We start from the raw sequence: 20439 nt of genomic DNA, 5'->3' as shown, positions 1-20439 counted from the left end.
GAGGGGGGATTCACAGACAAATAGATTAACAGTAGTCACAGGCAGAGGTGAAAATGATCCCTGCACTGCTTCTATTGGAATGAGCAACAGCCTGAAAAGAAAGTTGCTGGGGATATCAAGAGCTGCTAGGCATCTTCATGGAACAAATAAATAAATGGGCTGTGTTAGGGTAACTAAGAGTAGGAGCAGGTGCATGTATACCAATGCTAGGAGTATGTTGTTGTTGTTGTTTTGGTTTTTTAGGAGCATTAGCAACTAAGGCCATATTACTCCGGGATATACGGTGGTCATTCCCTGACCTTTCCGCATCCTCCATATTTGGTGGTGACGGGCTCGAACCCGGGTCTAATCAAGAAGCGTGTACTACGCACTGCTGCTCCTTCCCACCTGGCTACGGAGGCGCCTGCTAGGAGTATAGAAAATTCATTTGATGAATTTGAAGGTCGAGACTTCAAAAGCGGATATTGTTGGGATATCATACTTATTATTATTAGCCATACAATGCAAGGAAGCCTGAGGCTTATGCTGCACCAGCCAGAACAAATTCCCAAGTTACCTTACAGCAGGGGTTCTTAACCTTCTTAGTTCCACGGACCCCTTTGCCAGTCAGGTGAATGCCACGGACCCCTTCTCAGAATAATGTTTTTAAATGCATAAAATAAAATTACAAAAAAACCGCTTTAATGAAATAGTTACCAAAATTTAAAAAGAACATTATACAGTAATATATGTGTTTCTTTCTTAACACATTGAATAATAATACAATACATTTAAAATATAGGAAAGTTGAAGTTAAATTTTATTTTTTAAGAACATATCAGTGTGAAGACTGTTGTTGTTTATCTTGAATAAGAACATTAAACTGTGGTGTGGTATTTGACAAGGCATATGCATGTCATGTTGGACATCTAATCGATTTCGATTTTTGTTTTCATTGTTACAAGTGCTGAAAATCCCGATTCGCACAGATATATTGTTACAAATGGTATCAAAGCTTCCATAGCTCGCTTTACAAGACGAGGATAGGCTTCTCTCAGGGAACACCAGAATTCTCCAAGGCTTTTTGAGGTAAACTCCAATCTTAATAAGTTTTTTGACCTAAGATCAACGAGCTCATCTTTGGTTAAGTCAACATCTTCGATACAGTTTATATCAAAAAGAAAAGAATTTTGGATCTGTGGTTCAATTTTCATGCCATCAAGATAGAAATAACTTTTAAAAGAGTTCTGTAATGTTTCCAAGTGTTCGCAGATATCTCTTTTCAAAAAATTGAGAGAGAAGTTTGCATTTCAACTACATCTTGGTAAAGCACTTCCTGCTGTTGTTGTTGTTGTTGTTTTGGTGTTTATTGGCGCATCGACAACGGAGATCATAGTGCGCCAGTTCATTGATTATACAATGTTCTCTTTATATAAATCTTGTTTGAATGTGAAAGGTTAACTGTTTCTGCGGTATTATACTATTATTTACAGCAGATGGTATATGTTGATTGTTTGTATGAAACTAAAAATATCTGACACGTGTTCTTTGTCACCTATTAGATTTTCAAGGGTGATGTTTTGGTTTCCTTTATATAATGATGAAAAAATTCGGTGTCGATCATTTTCATATGTTGGACATTCTATAAGTATATGTTTAACTGTTTGGATAGTATTGCATACTTGGCATCTTGGGGGTTCTTCTGCACGTAATAGATAACCATTTGTTAAATGCGTATGGCCTATCCGCAATCTGGTCAGAACTACTTCTTCTCTCCTTGATTTCCTTATGGTCGTTTTCCAGTGCTCCACTTTTGGTTTTATTTCATATAATTTATTCCATGTTTGTTTTTGCCAGAGTTCTTGCCATTGAGTTAGACAGCGGTTTTTAATGATTGGCTTGTAGTCATTATGTGGGACTGTGAAATATTGTTCTTGAAGGTTATTGGTTGATTTTGCAATTCTATCTGCTTCTTCATTTCCTTTTATCCCTTTGTGTCCTGGTATCCAGCAGAAACGTATATCTTGTTTTTTATTTGTGTAGCCTGTTAGTATCCTTTTAATTTGCCAGAGTACTGGATGGGTTATATTGCTTGTGTTTTGTATGACTTGGATTACACTTAATGAATCACAGTATATTACTGCTCTCAAGTGGTAGGTGGTTCTGAAATGCTCCAGGGCTATTTGAATTGCTACTAATTCTGCAGTGTAGACACTGCATTCTTTTGGAAGTTGGCGTGACAATGTAATATCTGGGAATACTGCTGCTGCTCCTACATGGTTCTCTGATTTTGATCCGTCTGTATATATTGGTATGTGATTGGGATATTGCATTCTATGTGCTGCATGCAATTGTTGAAAGTTGCTGTCTGACAAAGTATTTTTATTCCAGTTTGGTGTGAGGAGTTCATAGGCTGAGGTATGGTTTATCCATGGTGGATCTATATATCCTTCTTGGTTTGCAACATTGTCTATTTTGAGGTCATGTGTTATCAGTAGCTCCTGTAGTCTGATGCCTAGAGGCTGGTTTGCTCTTTTGCGGTTTCTATATATGTTTTCCCATTTTGGCGAGAATAAAGTTGTCCAAGTCGGATGGTCTCTTATGGGTCTTATCCTGTAAGCATACAACAATGACAACTGTTGTCTCCTCAGGAACAGTGGTGGTTCATTAGCCTCTGTATAGAGACTGTATATAGGGGATGTGCGGAAAGCTCCTGTTGCTATTCGAATTGCACTATGGTGAATCGGATCTAGCCATTTGAGGGCGCTCTTTCTTGCTGATGCATAAACCGGTGCTCCATAATCTATTTTTGACCTTACTAGTGCTTTATACAAGTTGAGCAGGGTATAACGGTCTGCCCCCCAAGATGTTGTTGTTAAGACTTTAAGAATGTTAAGTTGTTTCATACATTTTATTCGTAGTTCTTTTATATGTTCTACAAAGGTCAATTTTCTGTCTAGAATAAGTCCAAGAAATTTTACACTTGGTTTAACTGGTATTGTGTTACCTTGCAATATTAGTTCAGGTTCAGGATGTAAATTTCGTTTTCTACAGAAATGCATGCAGACTGTTTTTTCTTTTGATATTCTAAACCCGTTTTTCTGGGCCCAATGACTAACGTTGTTAATTGCACATTGTAGTTGTCTTTCTATTGTTCCCATGTTCTGTGCTTGATATGAAATACTGAAGTCATCTACATATAGTGCATATGACACTGTGGGTGGTAGTTGTTTTGTGATGCTATTTATTTTTATTGAAAATAGTATGGCACTCAGGACAGACCCTTGGGGAACTCCTTCTTCTTGTTTATATGATTTTGACATGGTGTTTTGTACTCTAACTTGAAATGTTCTATTTTTCATGAAATTTTGAATGAATAGTGGTAAATGTCCTCTGAGTCCTGCATCGTGGATATCTTGTAATATACCGTGTCTCCATGCCGTGTCATAAGCCTTTTCTATATCAAAAAATACCGTAACCATATGCTTTGAGGTTATAAATGCATCTCTTATCTCTGATTCTATTCGTACAAGGTGATCTAGTGTGGATCGATTGTGTCTAAACCCACACTGCATATTGGTGAACCAGTTGGTTGTCTCCAAAAACCAGACTAATCTTTTGTTGATGATTTTCTCTAGTACTTTGCTTAAGCAGCTTGTGAGGGCTATCGGACGATAGTTGTTTGGGTCCTTCTGATCTTTATTGGGTTTTTGGAAAGCTAATACTATTGCATGATGCCACTGTTCAGGATATTGATTTTCTAGAAATATGCGGTTGTACAGTTGAAGGAGGTTTTCTATCTCTGCCTGCTTTAGGTGTTTAAGCATATCATAGTGTATGTTGTCTGATCCAACTGCACTTGGTTTTGTTTGTGATACTGCTTGACGTAATTCGTGTATTGTAATTGGTTGGTTGTAGGGTTCAATCCTTTTAGTATTAAAATTAATTCTGTTTTTTTCCGTTTTCTCCTTATAGGTCAAAAATTCAGTATTGTAGGATTGTTTTGACGATACTTTAGCAAACGTTTCACCTAGTATATTAGCTATCTCTGATGGTTCAGTAATGCTTTCTCCATTCCAATGTAATACTAGTGATGGTTGGTTTTTATACTTCCCATTCATTTTTCCTATTTTATTCCATATTATTTTTGTGTTTGTTGTTCTATTTATAGAGGAAGTAAACTGGATCCAGGAAGTTTTTTTGGCTTTTTTCCGTGTATACCTAGCTAGTGCTCGTGCTTGCTTAAATTTTATCAGATTATCCGTTGTAGGATATCTCCGGAACTTATTCCAGGCTTTGTTTTGTTGTCTTCTTGTTTTCATGCAATTTTCGTCCCACCAGGATTTTGGGTGCAATGGAAAACGAGTCGAGGTTGTGGGTATTGTTTGTTTGGCTGCTTGTATTAAGGTATCTGTGACGTGCTTTAGAGCATCATCGACCGATGTTTCTTGGATGATTTGTGGATTAAATATTGCCAGTTCTCTAAATTTTTCCCAGTTACCTTTTTCTATTTTCCAGCGGGGTGGTCTGTTTGGGTGGCAAGGAAGGTTTCTGGTCAGTATGGTGATTACTGGGTAGTGGTCACTGCTGTATGGGTTTTCTATTACTTGCCACTTTAATTCCGGTAGGAGTGAAGGGGTGCATATGGTTAGGTCTACTGCTGAGGTTGTGCGACTAGGAAAGTGAAAATACGTATGTTTGCCATTATTGAGTAGAGAAAGGTTATGAAGGTCTATTATTCTTTCTATTATCCGTCCTCGTCTATTGATATCAGTGTTTCCCCATAGTTGACTATGCCCATTCATGTCTCCCATTATACAGAAAGGTGATGGGAGTTGGGAGATTAGTTGGTCTATTTCCTCAAATGGTATATTTGGTCTTGGTGGAAGGTACATTGAACAGATGGTTACCCTAAATTTCAGTGTTATTCTTACAGCTATCGCTTCTATATTGCTATTTAAAGGAATGTGTTCGGTTGGGATATGGTTATGGACTAAGATGGCTACACCTCCATGTGTTGACCTTTCTCTTAATCTGTCTTTCCTATACAGTCTATAATTTTTCACTGAAAGGGTGTCTTGTTGTCTAAGGTATGTCTCTTGTAGACAAAAACATATTGGCGTATGTTGTGTTATTAAATACTGGACATCGTCGTAATTGGCACGTAGTCCTCTACAATTCCACTGGATGAACTGATCCATTATTTGGTTTTTCTAGGGCTTCCGGGTTGCTTCCGAAATGGAGCATTCTTATGCTTTGTCTTATCTTTTTTAGGATAGTTTGGCCGGTCCATGTCCATATCTTCTTCTGTGAAAATTTCTAATACTGGTTCTTCAGTTGTGTTTATTTTTCCTATTTCCATCTGTTCGGCTTCTTTGGTGTTTATAAGTTTAGATCGGTTTTCGTTGTGATGCTGATTTGTGGATATCTGTTCTGTGTGAAGAGAAATTGAGGTATTCACTGTTTTCTCCTGTTTCTGTGCCTTCAGTCCAGTAGATGATTCTTTTGGCATCATGGAAATTTCGGTTTGAACTTCTACTGATTTATATTGGATTACTGCTTGTGCATATGTTGGCTTGTTTGTAGTCCGTGGCTGTATTATTCTTCTTGCTTCTTGGTACGTTGTGTTGTGTTCTGTTTTGTATTTCTGAATTAGTTTCTCTTGTTTCCATTTTTCACACGTTTTTGAGTAGGCTGGGTGTTCCCCTTTACAGTTTGTACATTTCAAGATGTTGGCAGAGCAAACTGTAGTCTCGTGTTCTTTAGAATCACACTTTGCACAGGTTGCTGAGTTTCTGCATGCCATTTGTGAATGTCCAAATTTCTGACATTTGTAACAACGTAGTGGATTTGGTATGTATTGTCGTACTTGGCAGTTCAGGTATCCTGCTTTGATTGTTGTTGGAGGTTTTGGAGTATTAAATGTTATGATAAGGGTTCTTGTTGGAATTATATTTCCATCCCTTCGGATATTAATTCTCTTCACTCCTGTAACTCCTTGGCTTCTTAATTCTTCTGTGAGCTCTTCCTCTGACACATTTAAGAGGTCCCACTCTGAAATCACCCCTCTGGAAGAATTCAGTGTGTTGTGTGGTGTTACAACTACTGGCATTCTTCCAAAAATTGTTGTTGAAAGTAATTTCTGGGAGTGTTTGGGATTTTCTGTTTCCACTAGTATGTCTCCAGATCTCAGCCGTCGAACTGACTTGGGAGATCCTACTAGACCCTCTAATGTTTTCTGGATTACAAACGGAGACATACTTCCTAATGTCTGATCTCCTGTCGCATGTATGACAATGAATGTTGGTATTTTTGGTGGGTCCATATCTGTCTTTTGTCTCTTTGATTTGGTGTTTTCTGTTTCACTACTTGGTAGAGCTTTCTCTTGAAGCCCTATAGTACTAGTAGTTAATTTACTACTCATATTTGCTCTTTTGGCCCTGGGAGTGTTACTTTCCTCTCCCAGGTTACCAGCCCCGCCACGTGGAGGCAAGAGCAGTGCCTCTTAGTGACCAAGCGGCTGTGTAAGTTAGATTAGTAAAAGTGAGAATAAGAGAAAAAATAAGAAAGGTGAGTTTCCTTTCTGTGTCTTCACTTACTGTTTGTAAGATAAAGAGCTGCTTCACAAAAAATAATAGGATTTTAACGAGGAAATTAAAGAAACTTGTTTATTTTTGATCACTCTATATATCGCTGGGAATCGCTTAGTCACTAATAAATCGCTTGGCACCTGGGGCCGCACTTCCTGCAACAGTGGAAAGTTTGCAAGAATGTCGGTCTCTACTCTCTTCTTCCATATTGGTAACTGAGCCAAGAAAGCTTGTAATATTTCAGTTCCATCCATAATGACTTCATGACCTTGAATGGAAAGATTTATCTCATTCATATGGTGAAAAATATCTTCCAGGTAAGCCAACCCATGGATAAAATCCTTCCTTTCAAAATGTTCCAAGAGTGGGTTTTCTCTTTCTTCCAGAAAAAGTGAAACTTCTGCCCTTAGTTCGAACAAGCGCTTCAAGACTTGTTCTCTTGAAAGGCAGCGCACTTCTGTGTGGTAGAGCACTTCATATTCTGCTCCCATTTCTTGACAAAATCTTTTAAAAATACGATGATTCAGAGAACTTCTTTTGATAGAGTTGATAACTTTTATGGCTGTTGACAATACTTCTTTCAGGGTTGTTGGAAGAGTCTTTGTTGCCAGTGCATGTCTGTGTGCACTGGCAACAAAAAGCAATGAGTGACGACGACTTGAGGAGCTTCTTTTTTCACTAAAGTAGCAAAACCAGATGTATTACCAAGCATCACAGGAGCTCCATCAGTGCAAAGAGAATGAAGTTTTCCTTTCCATTCAAAGTTTCGTTTGTAAAAAAAACTTTTTACCATTTCGAAAACGTCGACGGCCTTTGTAGTTTCCGAAAGAGACTCACAAAATAAGAATTCTTCTTTGATGGCGTCAGCATGCACACAGCGAACAAAAACAAGGAGCTGGCTACATTGAGAAATGTCTGTAGTTTCATCCAATTGCATACTGAAGGGGAATGGCGAGGCTGCCATTTCCTCGATGACCTGCTTCAAAATATTAAAAGACATATCAACTATTCTAGAACGTATTACATCATTTGACAAGGGAACAGCTTCCAGTTTTTTTCTCTGTTCCAGTCCACAGACCAGTTCGACCATTTCCAGTGCACCTGGCTTTACTAAAGTCTCTCCAATAGTGTGGGGCTTCTTTTGCTTGGCAATACGGTAAACAACTTTATAGGATGCTTCAAGAAAAGGTTTTCGTGAAATGGCAAATCCAAGTTTTGGAAGTGTCCCTGCTTTTTCGAATTGAGATTTTTTGCACGAAAAAACCAGCATCTATAGATGCATTTTCAGCATGGACAGACTTGAGATGGTCTTTCAGTTTTGCTGGCTTCATACTTCCATTCGCAAGAATTTTTCCGCACAAAAAAACACTGCGGTATTTGAGTCCCGTCAAGTTCATTAATGCAAGTGAAACCAAATAATACATAGTTTTCATCATACTTCCTTTTCTTCGACATTTCAACTTAAATTTGGTCTGTAACAAATGTTAAATAATTAATGTAAAAATAATTAATGCAATATTAGCAACTAAGAAAGACATATACGAAGACTGTATGCATTGACAGACACACGGTGGGCGTGCATACACGCCTGTAGCACTGCAGGGGCCTCCACCGTTGGACTGGTATACATGCACATCGTGGCGAAAAGGTTAAATTACACACTTCAACTGTTATCAAAACCGTAGGACGTGTTTGAACATACCTGGTTTACACTCGTAGCCAGCATGTCTATTCGTGTTAAAAGTGCCCTACTAGGCGCTGATTTTCCGGATAGTTTGCCAACTACGTCGCACGATAACTGTCCACAGCAGGACTGCAATCAAGTGCGATCTAGCGGCAGGTCTAGTAACTGCCATAATTTCAAAGTAACGATGAACGTAAGCGATTTTTCGAGATATGCAATAATTATAATATGATATGAAAATATCTGTTATTTCTATTGGTGACTACAGATACAGCTAATACAATTGTAATTTATTACATACATTCATAAGGGAAGGAAATTAATGAGTTGATTTTTTTCCCATCCAAGCTCATGGACCCCCTGAAATCCTTCCTGGTTTCTTAACCAGGAAGGATTTCAGGTTGCTTAAAGTAAATGGTTTCGTAACCAGGGGTCCACGGACCCCTTGGTGGTCCGTGGACCCCTGGTTAAGAAACCCTGCCTTAGAGAGAGAGAGAGAGAGAGAGAGAGAGAGAGAGAGAGAGAGAGAAGGATGATATCCATCTCTGGACCCTGGGTTTGCCAAACCCATACTCACCAAATGTCAGCCCCTGGGTTGATTTGGTGTCACACAGATATAAGGAATGCAGAATTGGAATTTGGGGAGTACAATGTATTAGCACTGCCATTAGTTGAGGCATTTGATACATGAAAGCAAGATCAGATAAAAAAAAAAAAGCATTCCCATTTCACCCATCCAGTCACTCCAAATGTTTGTCTAGTTCAGCTTTAAATTTAATTAAGCTATCAACTTCCACAACAACAGATGGAAGTCTGTTCCAGCAATGAACTACCTGCTGGCTAAAGTCAAAGTTCTGCACATCTATTCTACAACAATTTGAATCTATCCTCTCAGGTTCTTAATCTAAACAAGCAGAGGTATACCATCAGCATTAAGCCTGCTCAAACCATTCAAGGCCTTATACACCTCGATCACATCACCTCACAGGTGCCTAGTCTCCAGATGCTGCAACTGTCAGAATTTAAGCCTCCCCTGGTAAGAGAACCCCTTTGTTCCTCTCACCAATCTTGTTGCCCTTCTCTGTACTCATTCTAGCAGCTCTACATCCTTCCTAAAATGAGGCCTGCAGACCTGTATACAGTACTCAAGGTGTGACCTGACCAATGCCTTATACGAAGTGATAATCACCTCCTTGTCTCTGCTAGAAAAATTCTTATATATCATTAACAAAACTCCATGACCTGCTCTGGCAGCCCATCTACACTGCTCAGAGAACTTCATATTTGATTGCAGAATTACCTCCAAGTCTTTTTCATTCTCCACCTCCCTGAATGTAGTACCACATAGTTGGTATATTTCTCTTGGGTTACTGCTATCGATATGGAACAGTTTTGCATTTGTCAATGTTAACCTTTAGTTGCCACTTCTCAGCTCATCTGCCTAATTTTTCTAGATACTGTTGCAGTAGCATACTGTCTTTACTGTCATTAACAACGATGCCAACTTTTATATCATCTGCAAACTTGAACATTAAGCCTGATATACCTTAATTGATATCAGTGATAAATACACAAAACAACAATGGAGCCAGCAACAAACCCTGGGGACTCCACTAATAACATTAGTCCACTTACTTGCCCTTAATACCATACACAGTACACAGTAACTTGCCCTTAATACCATACAGCTCCAATTTGTATAATGGCCTTGTGCAACAGTATCCAAGTATACGATATCAAAATTATTTTTTGCATCCAGTTCCTTTGTGACCACACCGTAGTATCCAATCAAATTGGTCAGACAAGATTTCCCCTTTACAAACCCATGCTGTGTCTAAACTATTACTGCTGTCTTGTCTAGGCCATCCTGTATCACCTCTTTAACCAGTGACTCCATTATTTTCCCTGGAATAGAAGTTAACTAAGAGGTCTATAATTATTTGTGTCACCTGTTGAACCCCCCTTTGTGAATTGGGGATGCATTTGCACATCTCCAGTCCACGAAGACCTCCCCTGACTCTAAGGATGCTCTCATAATTATGACTAAGGATTTGCTTACTTCCCTTGCTGCCTCCTTCATTATAACTGGATAGATTCCATCTGCCCCAGATGCCTTTTTTTATGTTTAATTTCAAGAATTTCTCCTCCACTTTGCTCTCAGTTATTACAAAATCACTTATCTTCCTGTTAGAGTTTGATAAACTTCTGGAATTCCCCTCCTTGAATAACTCCTCATGTGTGAATGTAGATGCAAAATACTCATTCAGTTTATCAGCTACTTGAGCAGGATCATCAAAAGTCAAACTATCTATGTTAAGTGGACCAATCTGATTCATCCCTTTCCTTCTAGAGTTTACATAAGTAAAGAACTCTTTGCTGTTTTTCTTTGTGTCCTGCGCCAAAGATTTCTCGTAATCTGCCTTTGCCTGCCTAACCTCCTTTGTGACTTGATTAGAGACTAGTTTATATCTGCTGTAGGCTTCTGTGTCGCCTAATCATCAGCCATTTTCAATCCACTGCAGGATGAAGGCCTCTCCGGCAACTTTCCAGTTCCTTCTGTTTTGAGCACTGGCCATCCATTTACTACTCACAAACTCATGAATTTCATGTATCCATCTCCACCTTTGTCTTCCAGGTTTTCTTCTAGCTCCTCTTGGGTATCATTCTGTTATTTTCTTAGTCCATCTGTCATCATGTCTTCAAGCTATGTGTCCTGCCCAGGATCATTTTAGTTCTTTAGTTTTGATAAGAATGTCCTTTACTTGAGTTTGCTGCCTAATCCGTGTGTTTCTCTTCTTATCTAACAGTCTTATTCCCAATATGATTCGTTCCATTCTTCGCTGTGTAGTTCCCAGCTTCTCTTCCATTCTTTTGGTGAGTGCCCAAGTTTCACTTCCATAAGTCTTGGTGGGGAGTATACATTGGTTCATTATTCTAATAACTTGTCCCAGATAAGTATATGACTCCACCTTTTCAATTACTGCTCCTTCAATCATTATTTCCCTTTCTGTGGCATACTTGTTCATCATTACTTTTGTTTTAGCCATATTGATCTTTAGTCCAAAATCCTTACAAACTGTGCCTAACTGATTAAGTTTTTCCTCTAATTCTTTGGGATCGTGGCTTATGACCACAATGTCATCTGCAAATCGTAAATGGTTTAGGTACTCTCCTTTCACATTGACTCCTTTCTGCGACCAGTCTAATCTTCTGAAAGCTTCCTCAACGGCAGCAGTAAACAGCTTTGGAGATATTGTGTCTCCTTGTCGAACTCTTTTCTCAATTTTAAATTTCCTACTGTTTTTGTCTAATCTAATAAAGGAGGTAGCATTCTCATATATTTTCTTCAAAATCATAATATATGCAGTATCTATGCCTTGTCTTTTTAGTGCCCGAAACATTGCCTTATGCTGTATGGAGTCAAATGCCTTTTCATAATCCACAAATGGCAGGCATAATGGTGTTTTATATTAATTTGCTTTCTCCATTAGCTGTGATATTACGTGAAGGTGATCCATAGTTGAGAATCCTGTCCTAAAGCCAGCTTGCTCTTTCGGTTGATTCTCATCAAGTATTCTTTCTAATCTGTTAGTAGTGACCCTTGTGAACAACTTGTAGATGTGGGATAACAAGCTAATTGGTCTATAATTTCCAATTTCTGATTTATCTCCTTTCTTATGCAGCAAAACTATGATTGCATTATTCCGCTGCTTAGGCATCACACCTTTTCTAATGCACTTTGTGAAGAGCCTTGCCAGTTTTTGTGTTATGTCTCTTCCTCCAAATTTTAACAACTCTACAGTAACTTCATCTTCCCCTGGGGCTTTCTGATTCTTCATTTTCTTCAATGCATATTCTACCTCATCAGGAAGAATATCGGGTATGTTGTATGTGTTGCTAATTTGCAATCATCTTCCCCACTGGTGGCATCAATCACCCGCTCCTTGTATAATTCTCTATAGTAGTCTTCTGCTATTTGAATTATGCCTTCTCTGTTGTTTATAAGTACACCATCGCTATTCTTCAGTTTCAGTATCATTTGTCTTTCTGTGTTACTGCTCATGGCTGCTGATTTAAATCCTTTGTTTTCCCTTAATGCTTGTTCTACGTTTCTTGTGTTAAATCTTCTTATGTCCTCTCTGAGTCTCTTTCTAATGGCTTTGCATAACTCAGTATACTCAATTTTCTCCTTGTCAGTGTTTATCTTGCTCTTCATTTGTCGCCTTCGGTTCATCATAACAAGTGTTTCTTGACTAATTTTTTCTTCCTTGGATTTCTTTTTCCCTATAAGTTTCTTGGGCTTTATCACTTTCAGAAAGTTGTAATATTCCACGTCGATATCTTGGTCCTGAGCAGTCTGCAGAAGCTCAAACTTGTTCTTAAGTTCCAGTACATACTGCTTTTTCTCCTCTTCTGTTATCTCAAAGACCTTTGTATTATTTACTCGAGTCAGTTTTTTCCTTTCCTTTCCTACATCTATATCAAGTGTACATCTTGCCATTCTGTGATCACTTCCAACATTTACCTTATTCAGGACGGTAACATCATTCACAATATAACTTCTGTTAGTGAGGATGAAGTCGATTTCATTAGTTTAATCTATTTGGACTCTTCCATGTCTGCTTTCTGTTCACCCTTTTCTTGAAAAAAGTGTTCATTACTGACAATCCTTGAGATTCTGCAAATTCCACAAGTCTTTTGCCTCTTTCATTTCTTTCACCAATTCCAAAATTTCCTATGGTTCCCCTTTCTGCACTGTTTTGTCTTTTTCCAACCTTAGCATTGAAGTCCCCCATAATAATAGTGTAGTGGGTTTTCTGCTCATCTAGAGCAGAAACCTTTACAACCTTTAGCTTGTACCTCTTAGAAATCTTGAGTATTAGTCTTGACACCCTTGGTGATGTACTTTTGAATTCCAAAATGTTGTTTTTTAAATCTTTATGGACCAGAAACCCAACTCCACCTTCACTCCTTTCACAGTTTTCATTGGTGTACAGCTTGTTTGTTTGTTATTTGGTTTTTAGGAGCATTAGCAACTAAGGCCATATTGCTCCGGGATATGCGGTGGTCATTCCTTGACCTTTCCGCATCCTCTGTATTTGGTGGTGACGGGCTCAAACCCCGATCTAATCAAGAAGCGTGTACTACGCACTGCTGCTCCTTCCCACCTGGCTACAGAGGCACCTTGGTGTACAGCAGATTTCCACTTGATAAACTTATAAGTGATTCATTTTTTCTTCTTGTTTCAGCCAAACCGATGATATTCCAATTCACATTTTCTAATTCCTTTTCCAGCTCTAATATCCTGTCTTCACCGATGAGTGATCTTACGTTGTAACAGGCCAAGTTCAGTTTCCATGCATGGCAGCCTAGTCGTATCCAGAGATTCTTAGCACCCTCTGCTTCCACTCTGATCCTCTTGCTGCCGTAAGAGGGAGAGTGAAAGCTGTTGGGGACTGAGGGCCATTTGTTTTGTCGTGCTGTCATATGCTGGAGGGTTTGGTCTTTTCCTCTTCACGCTGACCAGGCGTCTTGAAGAGAACCACTCTACACATTCGTTGCCACCTAAGTGACGTAACAGGGCTTACCATCGAGAAGGTGTGCATAAGTGGATTTTAGGGAGGCAGGCCAACCGGACTTCTCCTAAATCTGTAATAGAAAGACATTGGATCCATCAGTGTTTTAGACAGAGTGTCTGGTAACACACAGGATATCTGTTCCCCTCTACATTTATCTTTCCTCAATTTGAAACTGTGCCCCCTCAGGTTCTTAGTCTGAGCAAGACGAAGAATTGCATCAGCATTCAGCTTGTTCAACCCATTCAAGGCCTTATACACCTCAATCAGATCACCTCACAGGTGCTTACTCTCCAGGCGCTGCAATTTGTAGAACTTAAGCCTTTCTTGGTAAGAGCACCCTTTTGTTCCCCTCACCAATCTTGTTGCCCTTCTTTGCACTCATTCTAGCAACTCTACATCCTTCCTAAAATGAGGACTTCAGACCTGTACGCAGTATTCTAGGTGTGGTAGTACTCTTCTTTGCTAGTAGGGTAGAGTACTAGTACTTTGCTAGTACTCTACCCTACTAGCAAAATTCCTATATATCATTGACAGGACTCCATGACCTGCCCTGGCAGCCCATCTACACTGCTCAGTAAACTTCATATTTGGCTGCACAATTACTCCCAGCTCTTTTTCACTTTCCACTTCCCCGAGTGTAGTACCACCCAGTTGGTACGTTTCTCTTCAGTTATTGCTACCCACATGCAGTACTTTGTTTAACATTTGTCAATGTTAAACTCCAGTTGCCACTTCTCAGCCCATTTTCCCAACTTATCTAGATCCAGTTGGAATAGCATACTGTCATTACTATCGTTAACAACCGTGCCAACCTTTGTATCATCTGCAAACTTGGACATTAACCTGATATACCTTCATGAATATCACTGATAAATATGCAAAACAACAATGGGCCCAACACCGAACCAGGGGAACTCCACTAATAACATTTGTCCATGAAGAGCAGTGGTCATTGATTACTACTCTCTGTTGTCTCCCACTCAACCATCTCTTTATCCATTGTAGCAGCTTACCCTTGATACCATACCTCTCCAATTTGTACAGCAGTCTTCCGTGTGCAACAGTATCAAAAGCTTTCCTGAAATCCAAGTATATGATATCAAAATTATTTTTGGCATTCAGTTCCTATGTGACCACATCATAGTAACCAATCAAATTGGTGAGACAAGAACTCCCTTTGACAAACCCATGCTGTGTCTTAACTATTACTGCAGCCTTGTCTAGATGATCCTGCAATGCTTCTTTAACCAGTGATTCCATTATTTTTCCCAGAACACAAGTTAAACTAACAGGTCTAGTTACTTGTGTCACCTTTTGAACCTCCTTTGTGAATTGGTGATACATTTGCACACCTCCAGTCCATGGGGACCTCCCCTGAGTCCAAGGAAGCTCTCATAATTATAGCTAAGGGTTTGCTTACTTCCTTTGCTGCTTCCTTTAATATAACTGGATAGATCCCATCCACCCCAGGTGCCTTCCTTAGGTTTAACTTCAACAATTTCTCCTCCACTTTGCTCTCTGTTAGCATTTGATAAACTTCTGGCACTCCCCTCATTGAATAACTCCTCATGTGTGAATGTAGATGCAAAATGCTCATTCAGTTTATCAGATACCTGAGCATGATCATCAATAGTCAACCCATCTATGTTAAGTGGTCCAATCTGAATCATCCCTTTCCTTCTAGAGTTTACATAAGTAAAGAACTCCTTGCTTTTTTTCTTTGCATTCTTTGCCAAAGATTTCTCATAATGTTCCTTCGCCTGCCTAACCTCCTTTGTGACTTGATTACAGTCTAGTTTATACCTGCCACAAGCTTCCGTGTCGACTGATACTTTATATGCATCCCATATGTTCTTCTTCTCTGCCACTAGCCTCATTAATTCATGATTTCCATTTAGGTCTGAACCTTGAACAGTATTTCTTAGTTGGTATGAAAAGCCTAGTGGCCTCCAAGATTAAGTCCCTGATCGCTTCCCATTTTGAATTCAACGTTGGTAACATCATCAGTTGATCCCACTGTATAGAATTTAAAAACTGTCTGAGACCGCTGTAGTCACCTTTACGAAAACAAAAACCCTTCCCTTTACCCTTGATGGTAGTTACATCTTTAAGTAAATCCCACATCAGTACACTGTGATCACTGTCATTTAGTGGTTCCTTTATATGCAAATTTTTAATGCATGAATACTCACTAGTGATAATCAGATCAGGAGTATTACTCCCTCTGGTTGCCAATCGAACATGTTACTGTAGAAAACAATCCTCCAATAAATCCACAAAAGTCTTGCTAGCGTGCGAGTGACCAAATCCACAAGTTCCAGTCAATATCTGGAAGGTTAAAATCCCCCCTCCCCCATTACAAGACATTCTTGATTTACTGGCCCATTCTATTTCTCTGTACAACTGTTCATTGTACTCATCAGAGTCATTAGGCCTATAACATACTCCTAGTCTCATTTTTCCTTTCCCAGTGTTTATGTCACACCAAATGGACTCAACATTGCACTGTCCACCCGTGTCCCTACTCACATTGATGCCCCTTTTCTATTCTCATCAGAAGAGTCTCATCTCTTTGGATCCTTTCAAGAAGCTCAATATCCTTTCTTAAATACAGTTTCCCAACCTGTACACAATATTCCAAATGTGGTCTCATTTGGAATATTCTTGTATAATGAGACTACAACCTACATTTTCTTGTATAATGAGACTACAACCTACATTTTCTTGTATAATGAGACTACAACCTCCTTCTCCCTAGATGTAGAGATGCAATGAATAGTGTTGATTGTCAAGTGGCACCGGGGATCCCCCCCCAACTCCACAGATGCATAGGTACATTTGTCATTTGTGTTACCGCCTATCCTAGTTGCCACCTAGGTTTTTGTCCATATGCAACTAGTTCTCAGCTGTGAGTGTATCTTTAACCATTGCTGGTTAGTTGTTAATTATGTTATACAACTCAAACACATAACTCAATGACATTATGATAGAACGACCTTTAGCCTTGCTATGAGGACAGCATCTCCGCCCCACCATGAGTTTCCGTCTCCACCGCGAGGAGGTAGGTCACCCTATCAAGCAAAATTTCATCGATGTCTAAAGACATCTTTAACATAATTCATTATTTCAACGAAAAAGTTAAGTCTAAGACATAATTCCCCAAAATTTGAGTAAAACGAGATTCACTCAGAGATCAACATAATTTGTACACTACAACATGATGTGGAGAGCAGGTATAATGAAATATTTGATAACACATGTGAACTTTCTTGGCCATCTGCTTAGGCTGCATATTAACCTTATAGCTGATTTTATCAAAACAGCTGAGGTCTCTTTCCTTATTTACACCCTTCATCTCTATCTTACCTAGTGTATAAGTTATTCTCAGGTTATTCCTCAAATCTAGAACCTTGGCAGCATCTGAAGTGTAATTGCCATTTTTCAGACCAACCACGAACTCTGTTTGAATCACACTGACTAGCATCATTAACAACTCTCTCAACCTTTATATAAACTGAAAATTTCAAAATCATATCCTCATATTTAAATAAAAACAATCACTCAAAAGAGCTAATGATTTTTCACTATTACAAATTTTGAGCATTCTATTTAGATTTAACAATACCTTGGCTCATTAAGTCTCCACGAAGTAAAGAATAAAGTGATGGATCAATTCTATCAACATCTTCAACAATGAGCGTTTTCCCAAATCTTACTGCTAATTCAATGGCAGTCATGAAATTTTCATCCTGGAAATTTGAATATGAAATGCAAATAAACAAGCAAAGCAGAATAAAACTGTATAGCATCTTAAATTATAAACAGTCACTAATTCATAGAACAGTATTTTTAAATAAAGACGAGAACAATAACAATTTTGGATAAAACATTCATAATAAACATACTTTAAAAAAAAATCAATTCTTTACAAATATAAATGATTAATGAAAAAAGAAAACTTTTCAATGCTTATCTCTTTAAGATTTAAATATTTCTACATGGAGTTTTGTATTTTTTTTTCGTCATGGACAAAAGATATACATTGTTATACATTTCTCCATCCACAAAATTCCTATAAAAATGCTGTAATATATGAAATAAATGAAATATACTGACATGAGGGTGGTCAGTTCTGAGAATTTATAAAAGACACTGGTACAAAATTCTCTGCTTTTTTTTTTTATTTTTCAATGTATTCATCCCAAAGTTCAATGCACTTACTGTATTTCACCTGTAAAGAGTTTAATCCATCAAAAAAAATTCTTCCGATTGGACATAAAACCAAACTTTGATGACTTTGGGGATAAAATCAGGCTTAAAGATGAAGAGCTTCTTTCAGCTCTTTATAATCTTTAAAATGAGTTTCACAATGATAAGACTTGAGGTTTTTGAACAAATAATAGTCACTTGGGGCCAGCTAATCTGTGCATGATAGCAAATTGCAGTTTTTAGCTAACTTTGGCATAAGGTTGGCATAATATTCTCCTGTTATTGTGGTTTTAGATGCAAGGTAAGCAACTAACAACAATCCTTTTGTGTCCGTGCTTGATTATGACTGTCTCTAACTTTTGCTTTAAGTTTGCTTCCTCTCTTATTTCAGATTTTTTAGTTGACTTTCATAACAAGATGTTGAGGTCAAGGGTTGTTCCAAAGGTGTGAAAGACTTTCAAATTATAATGGTTCTAAAGGTCATGAATGCCAGATGTATATCAGAACATAGACCAATTTCTGTATTATGGGTTAACTCTGACTTTATTTCATATGCAAGTTTTAACAGTTGAGGTAACTGGATTGCAGGATGGCTTGCAGGAGTCACTTTTGCAGAGGAGTGTTAACAATCTGATCATCTTTTTACTAATCTTTTTAGGCTCTAAATTAATTTGCAGAAATCTAAGCATTTGGTTTTTAGTTCATCTCATCCTCCAGTTAATTTGTGACTTAGGATTAATTACCATGAGTAATTTTATTCTGATAAATACCTTGGGATAAGTTTTGATTCTATACTGATATTGAGAAATCATTTTGCTTTCATGAGGATCAAAATTCTTAAAGCATATTAGAATTTTAATTTGAATACAATTAAAATTAGTGATTTGAAAATTGTTATAAAATATTTTTTTCTGTCTGTTCAACTGTTAATGATTTATGGATTAAGTTCTTTGGTCTTTTGCAGAATCAACCAATCTCAAGGCCATTTTTGGTTTTGAGTTTTGGATGCTTAATGAATTGCAAGTAAAATAAAACTGACAATCATTCATTTGAGGTCCTTTGATAACATAAGGACTTCCCTCTTTTTCATAAGTGTGGAATTTTCAAGCTGTGAAATCTACTTTGACTCCCCTTGCTGACATTGATGATAATATAAATCCATGGGACTTCCAATACTGGCATATCTCTCAATCTTTGCTGAAAAGTAAACCTTTCCTTTGTTTGGTCTTATCAAAATTTCAGAAGAGTTCCAGAAGTTTTTTTAATGAAACTTTAATGCTGTCAACCTGTTGTTAGATTGATCCCGATTTATGGAGGCATCAGCTGGCTTTTAGATTATCTTTCAAAAAAAAAAAAAAAAAAAAAAAAGCATTTTGGACTAGTGTATTTGGTGATTGTATTTTTTTTTTATTTTTATTTTTTTTTCCAATTAGGTTGAACTTTTTGTATTAGTCATACAGTGCTAGAAAGCCACAGGCTCTTGCTGCAATGGTAAAAAGAAAAAAAAAATACATAAATGAAATAAAAAATATATAAAATAAATAATAAAAAGTATTAAAATATATAGAGAACATTTAAATCACAAAATTAATACATTTTAATGCTGCTAAAAGGTGGTGTAGATGTGTGTCATAGGGCAAGGAGCCATGCACTCACTCTTCCTGGGGTGGGTGTCACTAGTTTTTTTCCCCCTTTCTTTATATTAATTTATATTTATAACTTTTATTTTATTTTGAAATAAGGATGGTTAAATTCACAGGAGTAAAGATGGCATTTTGCCTTACCTATTACCCTATTAGAACATTAATTTGCTGTATTTATTTCACAGTGTAAGTGTTTTCTATATACTTTTAATAGCTTTAGGGCTATAACCATGTTTATCTTCCATAGAAAATGTTACCTAGATAAATAATAAAAATACCAAAAAATAAAAAGAAAATAAACAACCAATGTGTTTCCCTCCTCCTGTAGGTAACTATCCAGCTGACCTTGGAATCTCAGCTTAACCACCAATGGAGGTAACTTATTCCATCAATTAACAACTCATTGACTAAAAGAAAACTTCCTACAATCCAGTCTAAATCTCTTTCGCTATAATTTAAATTTATAGCCATTAGTTCTTCTTCTTTTAATATTAAACCAAAAGCACTTATTAAATTGAAGAATTAGTATTATTACATTATTATTATTAATAATAATTATCATTAAGCCCAAATAATCACATACCTGCTGGTTGATCACTTCCAAACGAAATTCTTTCATGTGTGTTTTCAACCACTCAATTGCTTGGCCAGATGGGTCAATTAGAAAAGGGCACAAGACACTCTTATGAAAAAGAACATAATTTGCAAATAAGTTTATTAGTTTTTGGTTTGTCTTTTAAAAACAGAACGGTAGA

General features: G+C 37.7%; 1 protein-coding gene across 1 annotated transcript in view; it reads right to left on the bottom strand.

Moving 5' to 3' along the window:
* The window catches only part of btv (dynein cytoplasmic heavy chain beethoven), a 696240-nt gene that overhangs the window by 132824 nt on the left and 542977 nt on the right, over positions 1–20439 (bottom strand). The window contains exons 54-55 of the mRNA XM_090384033.1: positions 20268–20366; positions 17458–17581 (exon numbers count right to left, since the gene is read on the bottom strand). Coding sequence (XP_090240159.1) covers positions 17458–17581; positions 20268–20366 — 223 coding nt within the window. The remainder of the gene's footprint in view (positions 1–17457; positions 17582–20267; positions 20367–20439) is intronic.

This window comes from Mastigoproctus giganteus, chromosome 10 (assembly GCF_048544385.1).
Source record: "Mastigoproctus giganteus isolate SK-2022 chromosome 10, ASM4854438v1, whole genome shotgun sequence".
Lineage (NCBI taxonomy): Eukaryota > Metazoa > Arthropoda > Arachnida > Uropygi > Thelyphonidae > Mastigoproctus > Mastigoproctus giganteus.
This window is presented reverse-complemented; position numbering and strand designations above follow the sequence as displayed.